This window comes from Aspergillus puulaauensis, chromosome 4 (genome assembly GCF_016861865.1).
Source record: "Aspergillus puulaauensis MK2 DNA, chromosome 4, nearly complete sequence".
NCBI lineage: Eukaryota > Fungi > Ascomycota > Eurotiomycetes > Eurotiales > Aspergillaceae > Aspergillus > Aspergillus puulaauensis.
In genome coordinates, this window is record NC_054860.1 from 2,061,626 (window position 1) to 2,085,533 (window position 23,908).

Sequence of the window (23,908 nt, forward strand, 5' to 3'; positions counted from 1 at the left end):
ATATCATATGACACGCCTAAGTGAAAGTATGGGGTCAGAGATGGGCGGCGAGCCGCTGTGTGTACAGCTTGAGGAGGTGAGGAGTTGGTGAATGCTGATGAAGAAGAGGACTGAACTCACAGATGATGACGCCTCTTGAGGCTTCAATCCCCAGATTGAAGGCACGTGACTGAACACGCTAAACTGGATTTGGGGTCAGTTCTTGGTTGACGACCAGTCTAATTTAGGAGCAGTATGTAGATTGACAGCAGTCAATTATGCCTTCGTTGTTAATTCTTCAATGCGAGAAAAGTGAATAATGTAGATTATAGAAACCACGCTGATGGCGCCTGTTGACGCGTTTATGGTAGTTTAGCGCTAGTAGAACAGGCGAAATAACCTGGATTCCTGGAAAAGTCATCCATGGTTAATGGATAAGGAGCCTTTGTCTCTGTTATTTTGGGAGACAGCCGAGTAGAACAGTGACAAAGAGAAAAGTCGCCCTGCCAGAGTTATTGCCCAATGTGAATGGGACGATGAATGGAGATGTCCAATGGAGCTAGGCTGCAGTCACGTGAGGCTCCCTTCAAACAATGAACTCAGATGCGGCAGCACGGAAGAGCTTCTTGAACTTGGGATTCCGACAACCACAATTGCATCGCGACAACCTGGGCTGTAGGTTGGAAACTTCAAAGCAGCTGTTTGCTGCGACCATCCCACAGCCAATATGGCTGCCGCTACGATTGAATTGCCATTCTTATCGTCACATTACGCCATCGCAGAGTCGACTCTGAGCACTCTTACCGAAGCTCCCACGGTCGAACTCGTCAACCAACTGTTGGAAGCGATCACCAAAAAGGCGCGGGAATTCGATGAACTGAAATCTGATAAGCTTCGACTTGAGGTCGAGCTTGAAAATGCAGTTCGCAGCAGCGACACAAAGATCAAGGTGTTGAAGAGCTCCGTCGAAAAGGGCCACGCGGAGGTCGAAGAAACACGAAAGAAACTTCACGAGTCAGGTAATATTACTGCTACTACGCTATTTAAATCTATGCTCACGCGTTTTAGAAAACACGCGGTCTTCGCTAGAGTCCGAAATCGCGACGCTGAAGTCATCGTCCACGTCCAACGAATCCGAAGCCAGCACTCTTAAGTCTCGCATCACCTCCCTCGAAGCTTCAAACCGTGACACACTAGCGCTACTCGAATCCAAATCAGGGGCATACGACAAGCTCGCAGAAGAGCTCTCTACACACCATAAGAAGACGATCGAATTACGACGCGAGCTCTCGACTGCAGAGCAGAACCTACAAGCCGCAAACTCCGCTTCCGCCAGTGCCCGATTCCGTGAACAAAGCCTCCAGCAGGATTTGGAGCTGACGAAGAAGAATAACGAGTGGTACGAGGCGGAGCTCAAAACAAAATCTTCCGAACACCTCAAATTCCGCAAGGAAAAGAGTGCTCGGATTTCAGAGCTTCAGCGTGAAAACGAAGAGGCTATTGCAAACACAGAAGCTTTGAGACGCAGTGAAAATGCTCTCAAGAGCCGACTGGACGAAGTGGAACAGCGCTACGAGGAATCGCTTGTTAGCATTCAACAGCTCAAGGAGGAGGCCATCAAAACAGCCGAGTCATTTAGAATTGAGTTGGATAGCGCGAACCGGCTGGCGGAACTCCAAGGCAACGCCGCAGAGACTGCTAAGAAGCGGGTATCGGAATGCCAGCTGACTTTGGAAAAGGTGAGAGACGACGCGGCGGAGGAGATCTCACGTCTGCGTGTCGAGATCGAGACCGAGCACGGCGATAAGGAGGCGGCTGAGCGTCGTGTTGCCGAGCTTGAACTCGCTGTCAATCAACTCGAAACAGAGGGAGTAGCTGGACGCAGGTCTATGAGCCCAGCTCGCGGTTTGAATGGTGCCCCGGGCACTCCAGTCCGCTCCAGCACCCCGCTTGGCACATTTTCTCCCAGAGCATCGCGTACCAAGGGCGGACTTACCCTTACGCAAATGTATTCGGAGTATGACAAGATGCGGACAATGCTTGTTGCTGAGCAGAAGACCAACCAGGAACTTAGATCTACATTAGATGAAATGGTTCAGGATCTTGAAGCCAGCAAACCCGAAATTGATGAGTTGCGTGAAGACCACGCACGGCTTGAGAATGCAGTCGTTGAGATGTCTAATATCCTCGATACGGCTGGAAAAGAACGAGACGATGCCACGAAAGAGGGCAGGAAATGGCAGGGCCAGGTGGAGGGATTCGCACGCGAGGGTGACATTCTGCGCCAACAGCTAAGAGACCTGAGCTCTCAAGTTAAGGTTCTTGTGCTGGAGGTTACTCTCCTGAGGGAGGGCGAAGCAAACTATGATAGAGAAGAACTCGAGAGGGTCGCTCGCAAGGAAATCGAAGACTCTTCGGCCGAGCTTACCCCGACAGGTCGTTTCATCAGCCAGAACCTAACGACATTCAAAGATATGCACGAGCTTCAGGAGCAGAATGTTACGCTTCGTCGCATGCTGAGAGAGCTCGGGGATAAGATGGAAGGCGCAGAGGCACGTGAAAAGGATGCTACGCGACAGCAGGAGCACGAGGAGTTGAAGGAGCTGCGAATCCGAGTGCAAACGTACCGCGACGAAATCGCAAACCTCATTGCTCAGACTAAGAGCTATGTCAAGGAACGCGATACCTTCCGCAGCATGCTGACACGCCGGCGACAAACAGTCGGCGGCGATGCTGTTTTCTCACAGTCTCTTCCTCCAGGCGCTGCACCCCCAGCCGCCGAAGAAGTGAAGGGCGGCCCTGACTATGCCGAGTTGCTGCGCAAGGTTCAAGCGCACTTTGACAGTTTCAGGGAAGAGACAGCGACGGACCACTCAGCTTTGAAACAACAAGTCAACGAGCTTGGACGCAAGAACAGCGAGTTGATGAGTGAGACTAGCCGCTCAAGCAGTCAACTCGTCGCCGCCACGCAGCGAGCGGAGCTTCTCCAGAGCAACTTTAACATGCTCAAGACCGAGAACGCCGAGTTACAGAAGCGCTATGCAACGCTTTTTGAAAATGCCAACCGACAGGACATCAGAACGCAACAAGCTGCAGAAGATCTTGTCGAATCTAAGGGTCTTATTGACAGTCTTCAGCGCGAGAGCGCAAATCTGAAAGCAGAGAAAAACCTTTGGAAAAACATCGAGAAACGACTTATTGAAGACAACGAATCGCTAAGAAATGAGCGAAGCCGTTTGGATGGGCTCAACGCCAACCTCCAGAATATTCTTAACGAGCGTGAACATTCAGACTCCGAGAGCCGAAGACGACTTCAGCTTAATGTTGAATCTCTCGAGTCCGAGTTGCAGACGACGAAGCGGAAATTGAACGACGAGATGGAGGAGTCTAAGAAGTCCACATTACGACGAGAATACGAGCATGAGCAGAGCCAGAAGCGCATTGACGATTTGGTCACAAGTTTGAGCTCTGTGAAAGAAGAGTTGGTCGCAACCAAGACAACAAGAGACCACCTCCAGACCCGTGTTGATGAGTTGACGGTCGAGCTGAGGAGCGCTGAGGAACGCGTTCAAGTTCTCCAGACCCGACCCAACGTTTCCGCCACCCCTGCTGAAGCGGCGGTTCCTGCTGAAGGGTCACAAGACAGTGGGTTGACTCGGGAGCAAGAACTGAGCATTGAAGTCTCTGAATTGAAACGCGACCTGGAATTGACGAAGAGCGAGCTGGAACATGCCAAGGAGCAGGTGGAGGATTACAAGGCCATTAGCCAGGCGACCGAAGAACGACTGCAGTCGGTTTCTGAGACGAACGACCAATACCGTGAAGAAACCGATAAACTTGTTGAAGAGAAGGATACCAAGATACAGGACCTGGAGAAGCGGATCGAGGAGATCTCTTCTGAGCTTTCTGCGACAAACATTGAGCTCTCCAAGCTTCGTGATGACCAGGGTGAAGCTACTCGACACTTGGAGGAGCAGAAGACCGCGCTCGAAGCCGACATCACAAGGTTGACGGAAGACAACGAACGGCAAATCGCAGCCGCTCAGTATCACCAAGAAGACCTCAAAGCCCAGGCGGAGATTGCGCAGCACGCACAACAAAACTACGAGAACGAATTAGTCAAGCACGCTGATGCTGCGAAGAATCTCCAGCTGGTGCGCGCCGAAGCGAACCAGCTGAAGTTGGAGGCCGTCGAATTGCGAACTCAGGCTGAAACTTACAAGAAGGATCTTGCTCAGAATGAAGAAAGCTGGAATGAGCGCAAGGACAGATATGAAAGCGAGATCCTTGAGCTGCAGAAACGCCGAGAAGAAGTACTTCATCAGAACAACCTACTTCACTCCCAGATCGAGAACATCACCAAGCAAATATCGTCTCTGCAGCGCGACCGCGCTACTGCAGCTGAAAACGAGCAGGAGGATGGCGAACCGGTGGCGCCGAACCTGGAAGGTCTGCAGGAAGTCATCAACTACCTGCGTCGTGAGAAGGAGATTGTTGATGTTCAGTATCACCTGTCTACGCAAGAGGGTAAACGACTTCGCCAGCAATTTGAATACGCCCAGTCTCAGCTTGATGAGGCCCGCCTCAAGCTTGAGCAGCAACATCGTGCTGCCGCTGATAGTGAGCACACTGCTTTGAGCCACAACAAGCTCATGGAGACACTGAACGAGCTCAACCTTTTCCGCGAGAGCAGCGTTACGCTACGCAACCAGGTTAAACAGACTGAAACGGCACTGACTGAAAAATCTGCGCGGGTCGATGAATTGGTTCAACAGATTGAACCCCTGGAGACTCGTATCCGGGAACTGGAGAATGTGGTTGAAACCAAGGATGGAGAGATGAAGCTTCTACAAGCTGATAGGGATCGGTGGCAGCAACGGACACAGAACATTCTCCAGAAGTATGACCGAGTAGACCCAGCCGAGATGGAGGGTCTGAAAGAGAAGTTGGAGTCGTTGGAGAAGGAGAGAGACGAGGCTGTTTCCGCTCGCCAAACCCTCGAAGAACAGATCGAAACATTCCCTGAGCAGCTGAAGGCAGCCGAAGAGAGGACTACGGAGCTGCGATCGAAACTAACGGAGCAGTTCAAGGGTCGGTCCAGGGACCTGATGGGCCGGGTCCACGCCAAGCAAACTGAAGTGGATGCGTTGGCTCAAGAGAAAGAAGTTCTTGAGGAGGAATTGAAGACAACCAAGGAGGAATTGAACACATTGAAGACGAACGGCGTTGCGAAACCTGATGCACCAGCGGAACAGGACGCAGCTGTCAACTCAACACCAGCATCTCAATTCCCTGCTCCCACCACGCAGGTATCAGCTCCGACGGACGACGAGCGGGTCAAGGCTCTAGAGGAGAAGATTCAACGCTTGGAGGCTGCTCTTGCCGAAAAGGATGGTGTTCTCGCCACGAAGGATGCTGAGCATGAGACCAAGATCAAGGAGCGTGTGGAAAGATTGAAGGAAACTTTCAACGCCAAGATGGCCGAAGTTAGAGCCAACCATCGACAGGAGGTTGAACAACTAACCGCCGGCCAAGATGGAGCTCAAGCAGAGGGCCAACAAGAAACCACAGCACCCGCGGCCCAACCTGCTCAACAGCCTCCCGCAACGCCAACAAAGACCGAAGATGGCCTCCCTGAGTTGACGGATAGCCAGACTAGGCAGCTTGTTGCCAAGAGTGAAACCATCCGCAACATTATCAGGATCAACATTAATAAGCAGCTTGCTAATCAGAGAGAGAAGGAGAAGCAAGAAGCTCAGCCCTCTCAGGATGCCGTCGCGGCTGCCGAGCAGAAATTCAACGAGGAGCGGGAAGCGCTTAGGAAAGCACACGAGGAGGGTCTGGAGGAGAAGGTCAAGTCGGCCGTCGAATTGTCGGATAAGAAATACCTGGCTAGGATCAGCATGCTTGATTCCAGGTATAGAAACACACAAGCCAAGGTTGATGTGGTGTCGAAGGCAGCCACCGACACGCCTCAGAAACCTGTCGTCGAAGTTTGGGAAGTTGCTAAAGTTGCAAAGGCTCCGCCTGCGCAGCCGCAGACTCCCAAGCCTTCTGGAACTCCAGCTCAAGTTGCATCACCTGCGCCCCAAGTTGCATCGCCTGCGCCCCAAGTTGCGTCTCCTGCACCACAAGTGGCAGCACAACCTGCACCTGTACCTACTGCACCGCCAGTGAATCAACAACAAGGTGCACCAGTACCAGCCGCGCCGGCACCACAGACTGCCCCTGCAAAGGCCCAACAACCGAGTGAGCAACCTGCACAAGCACCTCAGCAACCACCACAGCCACAACAAGCGAACGCCCAGGCTGCCCCCGCCGCAGTGGGTGCTCCCAACCCGTTTGCGCAGATCCAAAACAAACAGCAGCCGCAAGGTTCGGCGCTGCCAAATAAACCACCAGCTGGGGCAGCTGCAGCGAGCGGAGTCATGCGGACGCTGCAGTCCGGCCTTCCAGTTGCACGAGGTGGACGAGGTGGTGGCCGTGGCGGTGCTCACCAGCAGAATCCATTCGGCCAGCAGCAACAAGCACAAGCTCAGGCACCCCAGCAGCAACAGCAGTCGCAGCGTGGTACTGGAGTTCCACGAGGCCGTGGCGGCCGTGGCGGGCAGCAGGGCAGAGGTGGACACCAGAATGCCCAAGCTCAAAACCAAGCGCAACAAGCGCAGGGACAAGCGAGCCCCGGGCGGGGCGGACTGAACGTTGGCGCGCGGCAGTTTGTGCCACAGGGAAACAAGAGAGCCAGAGAAGACGGCACTGATGGCGGGAACGAGGGAGGTAATACCGGCGGAAAGAGGATGCGAGGCGGCGGACAAGCCAGGGGATCGTGAGGTAGCATTTTATTTTGCATTGGGATGTTTTAGTTTCATATCATTTTATTTCTATTGATGTACTTTGTTTGAAGTTTCCCAGCATCGTCGGATTTACTAAAGGTTTACATTTTCCAGCTGGATGGAAGATGGTGGTTCAGACAAGATCTTGTTTCAATATTTCCTTTGTTTAACGGGACTCATTTTCACATTTAATGCACAATCAAGATATGCTATTTACCAGATCCATAACTTGTTCCATAAAGGACCATTATTTGTATGTAGTTTTCTAACTGAAGCTCCTGGTTTATTTTAAACTATTTGATACTCAGGAATGATATTATATTGCACTACACCCTTACTGTGATCTCCCTCGGCCAAACCAACACATCAGTGACATAGGGCTATTTTCAATCCCTCATATACGCCTTCAACCACTCAATCCGATGAATCCTCGCCCTGATCCTCTTCCCATACATCCTAGTCACCGTTAACAGGCCATAACCATAAGGAATAGCTGGAAGAAGAAAGAAACTCACCAAAGCGGCACCGTCAAAAGCGACGTAAAGACAAACATGCTCCCCAGAATAACAAAAACCTCCAAAACACCATCCTTAGCCAACCAATCATTAATAAAATACAGAATACCAAAGGAGAGGAAATTCCGCGCATTAATCGCCACAAAGGCCTCCTCGCCCAGATCCCCATACGCATCAATGATATACCCAAAGACACAGGTCGACACAAACGCCAACGACGCACTCACAAGCCCATACGTGATGACAGGCCCCGTCCAGTGCGTCTTGTTGTGCACCGTTGCGCCGTATCCGAAGAACCCGGCGGCGCCGAGGACGAAGCCGGCGGAGATCAGGACGAGGCGGTATTCTGGCTCGTAGGTGCCGGCGTTGCGGCGGGTGAGGGAGACGACGATGCGGTCGCAGAGGGGGCCGGAGATGGTCTGGGCGATTATGGCTTGGATGAGCGGGGAGATGTTGGTGAGGCCGACTTGGGATGTGGACATGTTGTAGGGGGGTGCGGTGAAGAGGACCCCGTTGACGTAGCCGAAGGCGATGGTGAATGTTATCGTTGTGCCCCAGGTGAGGAAGGCCCAGAGCATTGGGGGGTAGAGGAAGCTGGTATATCAAATCAGTATCAGTATCATGGAGGATATAAGGATGCTTGTGGCAGACATACAGGATGAATGGGCGAGAGACGACCCTGAGGAGGGAGGCGTCTGAGTATCGACCGCTGTAGACTCGGAGGGATCGCCAGTAGGAGTCTTTTGTCTGCGTAGGAGGCGAGTAGCTATCACCGGAGTGCTGGGGCTGGGACTTGGATTCAATCCTCTCGATACCATGCCCATTATCGGCATTAGGCTGATTCTTCGTCTCCGAGTGCGCAATACTTGTCGTCTCAGGAGTCTCAGGACACGCAGCCCTAATGAACGCCGTCTCCGGGGCAAGGAAGAAGAACGCCACCGTCAGCACCGCAAAGAAGATAGCACAGGCGCCGAATGTCCAGCGATATCCAGCATACTCGATGATATAGCCACTGACGACCGGCCCAGCCGAAATGCCAGCTGTGAGAAACAAGCCCCAGAATGCAAGGCGGGTGGCTCGTTCGTGGACAAAGTACATATCGCCAATGGTGCATTGCACAAGAACCTCAACCACGTTAATATAGAGAATCAGAGAAGGAAGAGTATGCATACCTCGTACGGACCCATCCCTAACCCCCCAACCAAGCGACTACCCAGAAACGATCCATAGCTGTTCGTCGCTGCGCCCCAGACACTGGCTGCAAACAGAACAAGGCCAGCACCTAAATAGACAGGCCTTTTGCCGTAGCACTTTGCCAGTGGATTACTGATGAAGAGGCCCAATCCGCATGCAAGGACGAGGTAGGACGTGGCCTGGGATATTTCATTCACGGAGATGTTGAGGTCTCCTGCGATTTCAACGAAGCCGGGTCCTAGCATGGGCCCATATGCACCGACAACTGCGGATTGGAGGCTGATGATGAAGAGGATAAGGTCTTTTCTCCTGTTGGATATCAGCCACAGTTGGCTTTTGACTTAGTCGGGGATTACCATTGAGGCCACTGGCTGGTCAGTAGTGAGCGTTCCAGGGACTATGGATTACTTACGTTGAGAGGGTCATTTGGAGAAGCGGACGGCTCAGGGACTAGAACAATTCCTCGGTCTTGAGCATGGGTTTTACCAAATAGAGGGAGATCGTGCGGTGCTTCGACGGATGTTTGGTGGCTCAATGTCACTAGGGCTGTTAGCATATAGGAGTAAAGGCTGATGCGTCGGTAGTACCTGTTCCAGGGGCCAAATGGCCGTTATTGGGCTCTAGAATCCCGAAAGCCATAATGACTTGTCCTGGCAGTTGAAAAAGGAATACAAATGAAGATAGGATTATGAGCACGAGTGGTAGGGAAGCCGTGGGCACGGTCCTTATAGGGGCAAAACTCAAGGTCGGCTGGAAGACGACGCAGTATGCTTGTAGCTACAAATATATCCTTTGAATGCTAGTTGCTTAGCCTATTGTGAGTATCTGTCCCCTCATCTCTGGCCTAAAGCGGGAATTGACCCCCACATGTAGAGGGCCCAGTCAGGGCTGGTGGGGGCACCACGCCACATGTTTCTGCATATGCAGGCCTTGACCAGTGGAGGAAATATAATGCAGGTCATAGCGGTGACACCCGACGGAGAATTCTGATGATACGGTGTAGATGGACTGCAGGTGATATAACTGTTTACCAGGGCTAGATTTATGCACTCCCTATATCTTGCTCTCGCCTCTATTCCTCTCCTTTCTAGGACCAAAGATCTGCTCGCACATCTTCTCTGCATGCCATTCTGCATCGTGATTCAAGATCCAGTCCTCCCTCGGCAGCTCAAGTCTCTTTGGGTCCTTCTCGACTTCGTCCCAGCTTGCCTTGTGCCATCTCTCCCTCGTAGTCTTCCCCGTTTCCTGCACTTTACAGACCCGGTCATACCTATCACTATTAGACTTGAAGAAATAACAAGGATATGAAGGATATGAAACCCACCGTATCCTCTCAAACGCCCTCAGCGCATCGGGAATCCTCTCTTTCCCCGCCCACTTCAAGCAAGTCGCAATAGTGACCCCATCCTCAAGCGCCTGCGTAGCACCCTGTGTAGACGTCGGAAGAAACGCATGTGCCGAGTCACCAGCAAGCGCAATCCGGCCTCCCTGGCTGACCCACGTCGGCAGCGGATCCTGCCAGATAAGCTTCCAGTCAATCAGAGAATCTTCCGGTGTTTTCGACACGATGCGCTTGCAGATCGGGGCCCAGCCTTCCAGGATCTTGTACACGTCGGTCAGTTTCCCTGGGAAGGACCAGCGGTCTGTGATACTGGATTCGTCTTTATGCGTTAATACCCAGCACATATCCTTCCCTCCCTTTAGGGAAGAAACCAGGAAATGCACGTCTGGCCCGATCCAGCCGTTGAACGAGTCGCCGTTTTCGCAGAGGTGTTTGGTCAAAGGGTCCGCGAGGATATCTTTGCTGTCGAACCTGCAGTATTATTAGTAGGGAGTTCTCCTGTTCTATGTATCTGATGTGAGTGTGTACCAAGCTCGGAAAATGGCATATCCACTGGACTGGAGTTTCGTCTCGTGCCCTAAGACCAGCTCCCTCGCCTTGGAATGGACCCCGTCGCACCCGATCACCACGTCCCCGTATACCTATCAATTAACAATTAACAATTAGCAACAAAGCAAAAGAAGGAAAACAAACCCTCTCCCCACCCAAAATCTCAATCCCAGCCCTCCCCTCCCCATCCTTTCCATCCTCAAAACACCCCACAACATCACACCCAAGCCTCACAGACACCCCCAACCCCTCCAAAAACCTCAACAACACCAAATGCAGCTCCCCACGATGCCCATTAATCGTCGGCGCACTCTTATCCAGCGGCAGCGAGTGCTGCGTCGTCACATGCTCCCCCGTATACTTATGGATCCGGAACCCGTGGTGCTGCAGGTTAATACTGAGCGGCAGCATTTCGGCCACGAGGGCCGGCGACCACGATGCGAATATGAGACCTGCGTTGCGCCCGAAGGAGATTATGTCTCCTAGGGGTTGCAGTTCTGGGGCGCGTTCGTAGATTGTTACGCGGTGTCCGGCGCGGTGGCAGGATATTGCTGTGGAGAGGCCGGCGAAGCCTGCACTTTATTAGCTTTGGTTCCGGTAAAATGGATTGAATGGGTTTTTGCTTTAGTACCTGCTCCGATGACTATCACGTTTATAGGGGTTGGTTGTGGCATTGTTGGTGTGGATGGAATTGCTGTGGTTACTGTAGGTGAGTTAGGGCTTCGTGTTGTTGGATTGCGAACGAGTGAGACGGTATGTCCTGAATTAAATAAAAAGAGAAGTTATGCGCTGACTGCAGTACATGACTTGTATATTTTATTCTAACATGCAACATTGCGTTCCACTTCATGGTCTTAGGAAGTTGTGGGGGATCTCAGTCTGTCCATGTGGGGGATTCGGCCATGTTTGGAGCCGAGGATATTGCCAGACTAGACTGATTAGATACGGAGTTGATAGACAATTAGCTAGTGGTTTAATTACTGATTGCAAACTCGGAAGACGAAGGTTGCTTCCTATCAAGTTCTTCCGGCCATGGCTGAAGCATTAGATAAACATTAACATCCCATATCAAACCATCTAATATACTATCCAACCACCCCCCTCAACCACTCCACCCTCACCCTCCCAGCCCTCCGACTAACCCCAGCACCGGGCACAAACACATCAAACCCATGCCAACTCCCCGGCCAAACATGAAACTCCGTCTGCACACCGTCCCTCCACAACCTCGCCGCAAAGCCAACATCCTGGTCCCGAAACACATCCGCCTCACCCACATCCAACAATGTCGGGGGCAAGCCCGCTAGACTCTCCGCGCGCGCCGGCGCCGTATACATATCCGCAAACTCCCGCTCCCTGCCAAACGCATAATCATTAACCGTTGCAAGATCAGTCTCCCGCACCGGCGCGATATCCCCGTACTGCCGAATAGACCCTGAATCCATACCCATACTATCAGACACCCAGGGATACATTAGCACCTGGCCCGCAAGATCCGGACCCCCGGCACGGTCTCGCGCAAGTAACGCCACGCCAGCAGCAAGATTCCCACCGGCCGATCCACCGGCAACGACCAGTTTCCCGGGGTTAAACCCTAGTTCAGCAGCGTGGGCGGCCATGTATTCCAGCGCCGCGTAGCTATCTTCTAGCGGTGCGGGATGGGGATGTTCAGGTGCGAGACGGTATTCGGCAGTGAGGATCACGGCGCCGAGGTCTTCGACCCAGTCGAGGATGCCTGCGAGGCCTAGGAAGCGGTTTCCTGTTGCGAGGCCGCCGCCGTGGATGTGCAGGATTCCGGGGGTGTGGGAGGGCGAGCGGGTTGGGGATTTTGGGCGGAGGATTGTGGCGTGTAGCGGTCCTGCTGGGCTGGGGATTGTGATCTCGTTTGTGGCGATGGTGGATTCTTTGCCGTGGAGGGTGTTGGGGAGGGTGAAGATGGAGGCGATTGCGGCGCGGTAGGAGTGCAGTTTCTCGGGGGTGTCGATGTCGAGAGATGGGATGGTTTTGTGGGTTGGGGTGAGCTCGGGGTCGAGTGGTGCTTGGGTTTGCATTTTGGTGGCTGTATAGAATGGTGTCTTGAAGTCGGCGATAGAAGCAGAGGCAGTGGTGAATCCATCACTGCAGGGCGGTCGAGTTATATAGAGATGCACGGATGGATTAAGTAGATTCGGTGATTTACTGAACACTACGATGATATTACACATCAATAGTTAATCATCATACAATAGTAAGCCACAACAAAAGTGTCCGCGACTATACAGCACACGCTAGTTTACTTCGGGGCCAGAATCTATCCGGCCCTAATTCAATTACGGTTAGCCAGTTACAGAGTTAGGGCTATAGATCAGAAATCATTTAGAACTTTTTTTTCTCTTTTTGCTGTTTCTTAGATATTGTATATAACAAGTACAGATAGACGGTGGCAGAATTACCATTATGTTGTGCCGTAAGGCCGAGGTCTCCGCTAGGTACATGGTTTAAACGCTTTTCATACACGAAAACAATTCAATCACCAGTAAATAGAGCAGGGTTTGCGGCTTCCCAGAGTGCTTTGATGGTACTCTATGACCTTCTCCCAGACAAGTTTAAAGTCCGTCCACGGGTTCGAGTTCCAGTCATCCCATTGACCATTGAATAGCCTTGTATTGTATTTCCGTGACTACTTCCTGCATATCCCATTCTGCAGCAGTTCTTCTTCACCCACGTCCTGTCCTGGACCAGTACTGGCCCTTCCAGATCCAGATCACCTAGGCCAATTGTTTTGGTAAAGCGAATTGCTGGGTATCACATGGATCCGTTGGAACAAGGAAGGCCAGTGAGGAGTAGATAGTATGGCACATGAAGAGTGCTCATGCTGCAATACTCACTCCACCCGCTTGGGCTGTACCCAAAGGAAAGAGACGCTTTGTCTGCCAGTTTCAGCTCCTTGAGAGTTTGGAGATGTTGGTGGTTTCTCATGGACCATGGTAAGCAAACAATTACGTTCAGATGCTGGATTGTTGAGGAATTTCCCGTCGTGATTTGCCCTTCACATCGTGCTATGGATCTGACCGTAGCAGTTCAATATGGTAAAGAACGGCCAGGATATCAACCGAGGGTACCCGGATAGGCGATAGAAGGCTTATACTGAGTTTGTAGTGCACGGAAGAGAGGTATGTTGGATGGGTTCCTGGTGACAATGCAGTCAAGGCTGGTAGACAAGCCAGTGGCACTGTTTTGGCCTTGTCAGGTCCGACACTGCTTTTGCATGACCGCCGCACAGCCCGTAGCTGGTTTCCAAGACCAGTGGATCAAAGATGCGAAGTGCTGGGTCTCGTACAGTGATATTTCCTGCACGTGAATCAATGGAATCGCCTGGATCAAGAACTCATCCAGTCGACAAGCCTATTTGCTCTGAAAGGGTCGATAGAGAATCCCTCTCTGCCTTGAGTAGACAGCGATCGAGTCTTTCTGGTCTTGTCAAGAACCGAATGCTAAACGGATGCGGGTCGTCGTTTCGCAAGAAGCGCATAGTATTTCTTCAAGGCGAGAACCGATCCCTGAAGAAAACCCAGCATGTCGTCTAAACTAGATGCCCTTCCAAGGCTACTGCTGTGGTGGTGTTATGGTCAGGAATGGGGTGGAAGGGCCGACAAAGCCATCGTGGATGTAGTAGAATGGGAACCGGTATTGCTACACCGGCAATGGTTATCCAGCAGATAGGCTGGTTGAACTTGAGGTTTATTCAATTGCTCGATTGAATTCGCCGTGTCAAGGTGTGATTTGAAAAAAAGGAGGGTTAGAACTTCACTGCAGCATTCTGGAACCAGTTTAGCTGAATTGAAAAGTAAGAGTAGAACTAGTTATTACTTACTTTTCGCTTGCTTTTTGGCTTTGCATTCATCACACGGGATGGCATATCCCGTATCTCGTACCTGGCGGCGCATCTCGGCCCCATTAATCTGGAACTAGTTTAGAAAAACCAAGAAGAGTATCGGAACGAGTTTAACATACAGTTCCATCTTTCTTGGTAGGTAACAGGGGCTTCGGGGCAGCCGCGCGGGCCTCTTCAAACGACTTCATTACCATCTCATAAAACGCTGTAGAACTAGTTAATCTTGGTTATCTTATATATAGAACTAGTTATCCCTTACCAATGCCAGCATCCTCGGCTGTCTTCGATGAGCGCCCCCCCTTTGATGTGACTAGTTTTTGCTCGGGATGGTGTTTTGTGACGTAGTGCCCCAGGTTATTCTTGTTCGAGAATGATGCCTGTAGAACTAGTTAACCTCAATTCATTAAGTTTACAGAACTAGTTCCGGACTAACCTTATTCAAACAATCAGCCACTCGACAGTAGACAGCAGCACCCAGTGGAATGAATTGGCAGGATCGAGAATGCTAGGTGCAGACTCTTCATATAAGCAACTCCGAGAAACCCGAGTTCTCTAAAAAATCAAGCATTAGAAGAAGAAGATGGCGATGCGTCGGGTACCAGGAACCATACGGGGTTGTTTCTCTACCACCGTGCAGGTTTGCTGTACGGTAGTTGTGGTTGGAGTTCTCACAACAGCCAACTGGGGTCGATGTAATCGACCGGCGCCGAGTCTGCTATATTGTATGTGCTGCGTGTACCATGACCTGGGAGATCGCCGGCAGCAATAGTCTCCCATCCACCGGCCTAGTGGCTCTCGTTGTCCTGCGTAGCACCATTGCCGAAGCTTGCTTGGGCCATATGCTGCAGGATGGAGTATGCACAGCCTGCTGGGATGTCTGGAGAGATGGAATCTCCCGGGCTGAGATCACTTGGCCCCGTTCACTCGGGTGGTAGTGTGCCAGTGGACGGACGGGGCATGTTCGGATTGTGATATCAAAGGTGATTCTGCTGTCCTTGCTGCTGCTGTAGCAGTTGAACTTTGGGTAGTCAATGATAGGATCCATTTTGGTAGTGGATATAGATATCAGCTTGATAACACCGCTAGTTAGCAATGAACCATAAATCGTAGGGGAGCTGGCAGGAATATGTTAAACATACACCAAGTATACCAGCAAGCAAGGCTGGTTGTCCGGGAGGAGAGCGCAATGGCAATATTTTGAGTGTTTCTGTCGGTGAATAGGGTGAACCCTGCCTTGACCGGCGCTGGCGAGATGTCAAGCAAAGGGCCGTTATTGGTGTCCTGAATGCCGTGGCGAACGAGCAGATCGCAACTCGGGCAGCCGGACCATGGAGTAAAGGCCAGAGGAAAGGACAGTGCCATTTCGGTGTTAATTCGTAGAGCAATTCCAGCAGACTTGAGATTCAGAAGACGGTGAAGTAATTGGCCTGATCACGCCAAGTATCGTGGTACCAGGTTGGACGCCGCTTTGAAAGCAGGAAGAGATGCTTCTTGCTCCATGCAGCAAAGAAATGAAAGGAAGCAGACAGTCATCAGGTCTGCGTGTGCCAGGACCGACATGTTTGGTTTGTCATGGGCTTCTTCAAACAACGTTCAAAGTCGTCGCAACATCTCTTCCCACGGCACTGTCGGCTATAACTGTGCCGTGTTCGTGCTAGGGCATTATATTCATCGTAGCACTTTGAAGGAGGGCGACATGTCTTGTTTCCAGATGCGATGACGCAAGTAATGATAGAAGGAATGATATACGGTCCAGACAGAAGGCCATCAGGTCCGCGTAAGCTAGGACCGACGCGAGTAGCTCGTCACAGAGTTTCCTCAAGAAGAGCAAAGAGTCCAGTTTGCTGGAGCATCTCGGGGTGTACACATTGTCACGGCTGTTAGGAGGCAGAGGCAGAGGTAGGAGTTCCTGAGATCATACCGAACTGCGAACTGCGCTCTGGTCTTGCAGCTGATTTGGTTCATGTTGGTTGCTGCACCCATGGCATGCACCAGGTCGTGAATGAGAAGTCCTTCAGCAGATTCAGATATTGAACAGCTGTATAGTAACCCCGTCGAAGGTGAAGCTGCTGACAGGGTTGACTGTGGCGACTCGATGACAAGAATTGCGCCTTGGTGATTGTATGTATGCAATCCTGAGCCAGTTATCGAATATTGATAGAGTGCTGGCAGACATAGGCGCAATGGAACAACGACCATAAATCTTCCATTGAGGGATTTGGCAGCATGTGAGAAGATGAATGTCGCCGTGGTTCATCACGGCAGTACAGTCATACTCGTCATCAAGCACCGCCAGACAGTGAATCGGTCAATGTTGGGCTCCGGGGTACACCGACTATCTGGTCGTGTGCTGTGCGAAGTATATCCAGGTCATCCTCTGGAAGCTCAATGATACCAAGGCTACCAGCTGTGTAAAGGGGGTGCCTCGGCCACGGCGCTGGCGATATCAGTATATCTGATGGCTTGATTCGCCACAGGCAACGTGAGGTGAGTGTATTCATCTGGTTTATGCACCATAAGGAGCCCTCAAAGCAGTGGGAGTGGAGCTGCGTCTGAATGACGAAGACCGTTGACCAGACCTGGAAAAAGATGTCTTTGCATTGGAGGATGTTCTGCCACCCATTATGAAAGGCAAGAAAGTTGCCGCAGCGTCGGTTTCAATGTAGTTCTCTGCTGGCCATGGACAAGGATGGTTGAATTGGTCTTGTTGAGGTGTCGGACGCTTTCTGTAGTAGACGCGAACTTCGTTTCGTTGTATCGCTTGTCTCAGATATTTGTCAAATTCTGAAAGTAAAAAGAAAAGAAAAAGAAAACAGTAGCTTGTGCTGGATAGATTTGCATACTGCAAGTACACTGTCTCAAAAGACAGGCTATCGATCCAGTACTGGGGAAAACCTCGAGAGATGGGCAGGGATCAGACACTAACCCAAGTCTCTAGTTTCATCGCGTTGAATTGCACATTCAAGACGGGAACCTCGCTGGACTGTCAGGCTGATTGACTTCTGACAGTATTTGCAATAGTAGATATTGCAATAGCGAGGAGGGACGAGCAGGCAGAGGCTTCGAGGCTTGCCTGCCGTCCCTGGAGAATCATCGATACGGGGGAAATCAAACGGGTATTTATGTCTTTTTGGATGAGGGATTATCTGCTGTGGCTTTCAGGTTGTGACTTGTATGAGGAATGTGCTTTGTGATGGTGTCTTTCATAAAGCGCGGGCTGATGAAACGTTGCAGTGAAACAATGCTTCTGGCCAGAGGTCTGGATTGAAACATGATTAAGACATGACAAGGCCGAGGAATGTTTGGATGACTGGGTGAAGGTTTGGAGTGAAGGTTTATTACCCAAGGTGGCCAAATGGAGGCTGGGTAACTTGAGTATTGTATATAGCACTCACTCTAGACCGTAGGAGACTAGGCTGCCTCCTGGTATTAACTTGGAGATTAACCGGCCATTCATTATTTAAGTAATATTTTCTTCATTAACTTCGTGACAACTCTTCGCTGCGTAAGCAGTACTTGACATGAGAATCTAGACTGACACGGTGAATGCTCTGTTACGCAAGATTGGCTACAGCCATGAAAATATTCTTTCTTTACATTACTCCAGCATTGACCAAGGCAAGTCTGGACGAAGTTACTGCTCCATTGCCACACCCTGTCAGTGATTCCTCGTTCTTATTACAATATTTATCGCCTCGTGGCAAAACAAGTAGTAAGAGTGCACCTAAATTATGACAAGACAACCGATATTATGGTCGGCATGCAGTTAGGGCTAATTGCCGAACAACCCGGACATACCCCGGATTCTCCTTGTGGGGGTCTGTCCGCCACATCTGGTGGGGAGTGTTTAGTATACTATTCAGATTCAGGGATTATCGGGTATAGCGATTTGAACCTGAAATAAAAGATATGATTACCCAGAACCTTGATAAACGCCCGTATCCAGCTACGCCAGACGCAGTCCACCACAAGCAAGGGGATCAACTAACAAACACCAAACACCTAAAACTGATATACCAGTATTGAATACCAAAAAGAGAGAATGTCCTTCCTCCAAGCCGCCCCCGAACCAACAACCCCGCTAGGCCGCCTCCGCGTCCTCTCCACCACGGCCGGGGTGCGCGTCTCCCCCCTCCAACTAGGCGGCATGTCCATCGGCAACGCCTGGTCCAGCTTCATGGGCAGCATGGACAAAGCGCAAGCATTCTCCCTCCTCGACGCCTTCGTCGCCGCCGGGGGAAACTTCATCGACACGTCCAACAACTACCAAGACGAGCAATCGGAGCGCTGGATCGGGGAGTGGATGGCGGCGCGCGGGAACCGGGATAACATCGTCCTCGCGACCAAGTATTCCACCGCGTACCGCGACTACGAGGTTGGCGGGAAGAAGGCGTATGTGAATTACTCGGGGAACTCGCGGCGGGCGCTGCATATGTCGTTGCGGGATTCGCTGGCGAAATTGCAAACGGACTGGGTGGATGTGTTGTATGTGCATTGGTGGGACCAGGTTACCTCTGTTGAGGAAGTCATGGATAGTCTGCATGTTCTTGTGCAGCAGGGGAAGGTGTTGTATTTGGGGATATCGAATGCGCCGGCGTGGGTTGTTGCCGCGGCGAACTGCTACGCGCGCGCGAGTGGCAAGACGCCGTTTAGTATCTACCAGGGACGGTGGAATGTGCTGAGGCGGGACCTGGAGAGGGAGATCTTGCCTATGGCAAGACATTTTGGGATGGCGATTGCGCCGTGGGATTCGATTGGGGGAGGGAAGTTTCAGTCGAAGAGGCAGTTGGAGGCGAGGCAGAAGGCTGGCGAGAGTCTGCGGTCGATTGGGCCTGTGGCGCAGAGTGAGGATGAAGTGAGGGTGAGCGAGGCGCTGGAGAAGGTTGCTGCAGAGCATGGGGTTGAGTCGGTGACGACGATTGCGCTGGCGTATGTGATGTCCAAGGCGCCGTATGTCTTTCCGGTGGTTGGGGGGAGGAAGATCGAGCACCTCCAGGACAATATCAGAGCGCTGGATATCCGGCTTACACAGGCCCAGATTGACTATCTGGAGAGCGTCAAGCCGCTGAGTGCAGGGTATCCAGCTGATTATATTGGGCCAGACCCAAAGGTCACCGGCAAGGCTGGCGGGGTTCTGGCGACGACAGGCCCGATGGCATTCGTTCAGTATCCAAATGCAATAGGCAAGCTGTAGTTAGTTATGATAGTATACCGTAAATACCTGATAGTATCTGATATTATTGATCTATGGTGCTATCCCCCACATCTGCCCCATCAGCCACCACATCCACCACATGGACTTATACTAATCAGACCCCGCAGCCCGGCTATACATCAATCTCAAGCTGCTGATGTTGGGTATTGCCATCATACAACATGGACTCCGTATGGATTATTGCATGCAGTCTCGTCCTCATCCCCCTCGGCATCCTCATCCACGATGTCCTCCTCTGGAGACGCCTCCCCCCAGGCCCGCCTCCCCTCCCCCTCATCGGCAACAAGCATGAGCTCCCCTCAAGCCACCCCTGGATCAAATTCCAAGAATGGTCCCGGACATACGGCCCAATATACACCGTCTGGCTGGGCCGCCGCCCAACGATCGTAATATCCGACCCGACCATTGCATCAGAACTGCTCGAAAAACGCTCCGCAAAGTACAGCACGCGGCCTAGATTCGTCACCATGGGCGAGATCTACTGGGACATGGCGAGTATTCTGGTCCAGCCGTATGGAAAGGAGTGGCTTGTCCGCCGGAAACTGCTGCATTCTGCGCTGACGCCGCGCGCGCTGGAGAATTACAAGGGGCTGCAGGAGGCGGAGTCTGCGCGACTTTGCTACCAGCTGCTGTCCAATGCAAAAGACTTTGAGGCGCTGCTTGATCGGTTGACCTCGTCGATTGTGTTTGCGATATCGTACGGCCACCGCGTTGATGATATGCGGTCCCCTGTTGTGCGGCAGCGTCTTGAGTTCATGCATTATGTCTCCGGATTGAATGTCCCAGGCGCATACCTGGTAGAATCCTTCCCAGTATTGAAGTATCTACCCGACTGGATCGCGCCGTGGAAAGCAGAGATCAAACGACGCGGCCGCATTGAAGCAGAGGCCAACATGAAGCTCGTCCGCGTAGTCGAAGACGATATCTCATCCGCGAGCAAATCCCACAACGCCGCACCGGTCTTCAACAGCTTAACCAAGCAGCTACTCGAGAACAGAAAGCTAGACCCAGCGTCATTCCCCCTTAGCGAACGGAACTTCAGCTTCATCCCGGCGTCTCTATTCGGCGCGGGCTCCGACACTACAGCGTCAACCTTGTGCTCTGCCATGCTGGCTCTCGTGACAACCCCAGGTGTTCTGGAAACAGCACAAGCAGAGCTGGACTCGGTAATCGGACCGGATCGTCTGCCTGTGTTCAGCGATATCCGCAATCTCCCATACCTGCGCGCCTTGTGCAAGGAAGTGCTCCGTTGGCGCCCTGTTGCTGTCCTCGGAGGAACACCGCACGCCTCGTCTGAAGATGACTATTACCGCGGGTTCTATATCCCCAAAGGAACAGTTATCCTCGGGAACTCATGGGCCATCAACCTGAACCTGGAGTACTATCCAGACCCGGACAAGTTCAACCCGCTGCGCTTCCTGGATGTAGATCCAGACTCTCTGCCTTACCTGGAGCACCCCGAAGGGTATAATGATAATGTCAACGGCCTTGCCCATCCAAGCAAATCAGGCCATAGCTCATTTGGCTGGGGCCGTCGGATCTGTCCCGGTGCGGAGCTGGCGAGCAACACGCTGCTGATCACGTTGAGCCGGCTGCTATGGGGGTTTGATGTCCGGCCTGTTCCGGGGGTTGTGTATGATACGTTGGATTATACGAATGGGTTCAATATCAGACCGCGCGACCTGCGAGTTATTATTCAGGTTCGGTCGAAGCGGCATCGGGACGTGGTGGCGAGGGAGTATGAGGCTGCAATGGGGTTTCTGGAGACTCTTACTCCGTTTACGGAGTCGATGTTGTAACTGTGATTATTCAATTGTTGGATATGGTAGTTGGTATTTATGGCGAAGTGTAAATCCAGCAACTGCTACATTGACTGGAGTAGATATCAGCGAGAAGTATTGTATTTATTAGATAACCAAACTACGGACACAATAATGCAAAACACCGTTCAAGCAGTTTACCAGAAAATACCACGCGCAAGAGCCCCCATGTAGTCGGCAGCCTTGAGTCCCAGCTGCCGAACATCATCGGCAACCTCAGGCTCCCCAGCTATCTCCGCAAGCCTATCCTGCCAGAACTTCCAGCGCTCGATGCCGAAAGGGGCCCCCCTGTAAAGCTCGCCTGCTAAGTAGTACTTCTGATTCAGATCCGGATGCAGGACCACCCTTTCGTATAATTCGCGCCCGGCACCGAGAATCCACACTGCGCACCAGGCAACCCAGGTACTGGCGTCAATGGGACAATTTGGATCATGACACTCGTATTCCAGAGCTTCGCGCAGAACTGACGCCGGGGTGTTGTAAGATGCTCTTGGGAGGACTTTGGCGCGTACCAGTCTGGCGACAAAAGCGCCGAGGTTAACCATCTCGTCGTTATTGGTGTATCTGCGAGGATATACTATGAAAAGACCAGTGTTAGCATTGCATTCAGTCATTGGGCAGAGCTAAACATACGTGGGGAGCCCTGGTTAAGTGCAATGGCGAATGGGCCATGCGCCCCGAAAAACCTGTGGTCTCTTGGGCTGGACGGTATGAGCGGCTTGTTGAATCGGTCCGTCCTGGCGAGACTGGCCAGGAGGTCCACGAATTTGTCCTGTGATGGGTGAGAGTAGGGGATTTGCTGAGCTGTCTGTATGAAGAGGAGGGACATGTCGTAGTTGATGAAGTCTAGGCCTGGGCCTGTGTCGGGCATCATGTCATACAAGACACCGGAGGCTTGTTCTATTGATAGATTTGCGTTGGAATCAAGGTATTGCCTGATGGCTGGCACTGCTTGATGGCGAGAATACCTCTGCATATTGTAGCGATCAATATCGACCTCATCGAACTGTAGCTGTAGAAGGGGTACAGTAGGCACCGTGGGCACAACCATGTCCATGGCCGGCATGGCAAGACTCATATTTGACGTGGTGAGGCCCATGATTGACGTAGACTTTAGCTCGAGGATTGCTCGAACAAACTCAGCTGGCGATGTGCGTATTTATGTCCAAGGACAATGGAATGAATGGAAGATGGTTGTGAAGTGCAGATTCATAATCATAGGCAGCCATGGCGCATTCTGCCAAAGCTATACTGTAGGAGTGTAGCCTAAGTGTATGCTAGAAGAAATATCCTGTCATATTCACAAGACTTGAAACTCACTTACCTTTCCCTTCTCAGTCTCGCTAGGCGACGCGTTCAACGCTTCAGCTGAAGAAGAGAAGAAGAAGAAGAAGAGAAGAATCTGTAATTTTCTTCGGAGGTTCCCCAAATCGCTGAATCATCAACCATCAGAGACGTAAACAAACGCAAGCGCACAACGAAAAGCAGAAAGCTAAGGGATTTATCGCTGTCTTTCTTTGTTATCAGTCATGGCATCCCATCAGTATACTCGTCCTGCATTGACCTATTCTCGCTTGCTAAAATCCGTTTGCATGAGGTTGCAAAGGACATATTTAATAGGCAATCCCCCTGGAGGTCCAGGATTCTTCAGCATAAGCAGTTGCTGAATCTCTCAACACTCACTACGACGAAAGCCTCTTTTCAACTCAACATGCTCCCATTCTATTTCCTTCGCCCCTTCAAGGTGTGGATTCCGATACTTTCTTCGTGGCTGTTTTCGTGCTTCGCTGCGGTTGGTATCACTTTGTTTATATGGATTCAGTTCTTTTCGATGCATGCCAGTCTGGAATTAGTATGCCAACCTTCCACCCCAACAGACACGGCATGCTAACTGGCGCTTTATATAGGTCTACATCGTCCCCCGCATCGAATTTTTGATTGAAGGCCAGCCATGCGGACGAACGGCGATCCCGGCGGCCTTGGTGGACAAAATCCTAGCCATGCACCCAGCACCCTCTGTCACGAACTGTCTCAACGCAATGCCCCAAAATGTCAATCTTGCAACAACCCAAGATCACTTTCAAGCACTGTGCGATGAGCACGACAGGGCTCTTTACTACTACCCCCTACAACACCCGGATGCCGGTCCCGAAACGCGCTTCCACGTCATCACAAACAAGTGCAAGAAAAGAATGCGCGTTACCTATCCCCGCAGTGATTCTGAGGATGACGCAAGCGTGGGAAGCCATCTCATAGCGCAGGAAATGCTTCAACTCAGGCTGGAGGTTTGGAATAGGGGAAGCCCCCCGGATGACGCGACATCGATCACTGTCGCCATGCCATTCCCTTTGGGCGACTATCGGTTTGCAACTCTATGGTCGTACTTCTATACTGTTCTTTCGTCGTTGGTGAAGCTTTTAATGTCGATTCTGAATTGGGTTTGCCGGCCACGCTTCTTGCGAAGATTGACAGTCGGGGGTGCTGAAGGGGAAGTTCGAGGTTCAGATATGTAATGTAACGCAATTATAAAGGATAGAAGATACAGTGAGAGCAACCCTTCATCAGATGAGCTGTATGTAGTTGCAGG

At 51.6% G+C, this 23,908-nt stretch overlaps 9 protein-coding genes across 9 annotated transcripts; 4 read left to right on the forward strand and 5 right to left on the reverse strand.

Annotated features, from left to right (window-relative positions):
- Positions 1-706: 706 nt before the first annotated feature.
- Positions 707-6,809, forward strand: APUU_40836S (putative filament-forming protein (Tpr/p270); the record flags this gene model as incomplete). Its single annotated transcript, XM_041703953.1, has 2 exons — positions 707-998; positions 1,048-6,809. 2 exons carry the CDS (start codon positions 707-709, stop codon positions 6,807-6,809), a joined length of 6,054 nt encoding a protein of 2,017 aa, XP_041556586.1.
- Positions 6,810-7,198: 389 nt separating this feature from the next.
- Positions 7,199-9,160, reverse strand: APUU_40837A (uncharacterized protein; the record flags this gene model as incomplete). Its single annotated transcript, XM_041703954.1, has 7 exons — positions 7,199-7,268; positions 7,328-7,921; positions 7,983-8,452; positions 8,500-8,830; positions 8,878-8,888; positions 8,934-9,061; positions 9,109-9,160. 7 exons carry the CDS (start codon positions 9,158-9,160, stop codon positions 7,199-7,201), a joined length of 1,656 nt encoding a protein of 551 aa, XP_041556587.1.
- A 414-nt stretch (positions 9,161-9,574) lies between these two features.
- Positions 9,575-11,086, reverse strand: APUU_40838A (uncharacterized protein; the record flags this gene model as incomplete). Its single annotated transcript, XM_041703955.1, has 5 exons — positions 9,575-9,791; positions 9,846-10,334; positions 10,392-10,504; positions 10,557-10,984; positions 11,044-11,086. The coding sequence occupies 5 exons, from the start codon at positions 11,084-11,086 to the stop codon at positions 9,575-9,577; spliced, it is 1,290 nt and encodes a 429-aa protein (XP_041556588.1).
- Positions 11,087-11,497: 411 nt separating this feature from the next.
- On the reverse strand, positions 11,498-12,463 carry APUU_40839A (alpha/beta hydrolase; the record flags this gene model as incomplete). The annotated part of the gene is made up of 1 exon (XM_041703956.1): positions 11,498-12,463. The coding sequence occupies one exon, from the start codon at positions 12,461-12,463 to the stop codon at positions 11,498-11,500; it is 966 nt and encodes a 321-aa protein (XP_041556589.1).
- A 1,794-nt stretch (positions 12,464-14,257) lies between these two features.
- APUU_40840A (uncharacterized protein) lies at positions 14,258-15,331 on the reverse strand (the record flags this gene model as incomplete). The annotated part of the gene is made up of 4 exons (XM_041703957.1): positions 14,258-14,353; positions 14,406-14,491; positions 14,546-14,663; positions 15,026-15,331. The coding sequence occupies 4 exons, from the start codon at positions 15,329-15,331 to the stop codon at positions 14,258-14,260; spliced, it is 606 nt and encodes a 201-aa protein (XP_041556590.1).
- A 2,997-nt stretch (positions 15,332-18,328) lies between these two features.
- On the forward strand, positions 18,329-19,480 carry AAD14_2 (putative aryl-alcohol dehydrogenase Aad14; the record flags this gene model as incomplete). The annotated part of the gene is made up of 1 exon (XM_041703958.1): positions 18,329-19,480. The coding sequence occupies one exon, from the start codon at positions 18,329-18,331 to the stop codon at positions 19,478-19,480; it is 1,152 nt and encodes a 383-aa protein (XP_041556591.1).
- Positions 19,481-19,662: 182 nt separating this feature from the next.
- Positions 19,663-21,300, forward strand: APUU_40842S (cytochrome P450; the record flags this gene model as incomplete). Its single annotated transcript, XM_041703959.1, has 1 exon — positions 19,663-21,300. The coding sequence occupies one exon, from the start codon at positions 19,663-19,665 to the stop codon at positions 21,298-21,300; it is 1,638 nt and encodes a 545-aa protein (XP_041556592.1).
- A 158-nt stretch (positions 21,301-21,458) lies between these two features.
- Positions 21,459-22,420, reverse strand: APUU_40843A (DUF3632 domain-containing protein; the record flags this gene model as incomplete). The annotated part of the gene is made up of 2 exons (XM_041703960.1): positions 21,459-21,898; positions 21,955-22,420. 2 exons carry the CDS (start codon positions 22,418-22,420, stop codon positions 21,459-21,461), a joined length of 906 nt encoding a protein of 301 aa, XP_041556593.1.
- A 612-nt stretch (positions 22,421-23,032) lies between these two features.
- Positions 23,033-23,834, forward strand: APUU_40844S (uncharacterized protein; the record flags this gene model as incomplete). The annotated part of the gene is made up of 2 exons (XM_041703961.1): positions 23,033-23,065; positions 23,229-23,834. The coding sequence occupies 2 exons, from the start codon at positions 23,033-23,035 to the stop codon at positions 23,832-23,834; spliced, it is 639 nt and encodes a 212-aa protein (XP_041556594.1).
- Between the last annotated feature and the right edge of the window lie 74 nt (positions 23,835-23,908).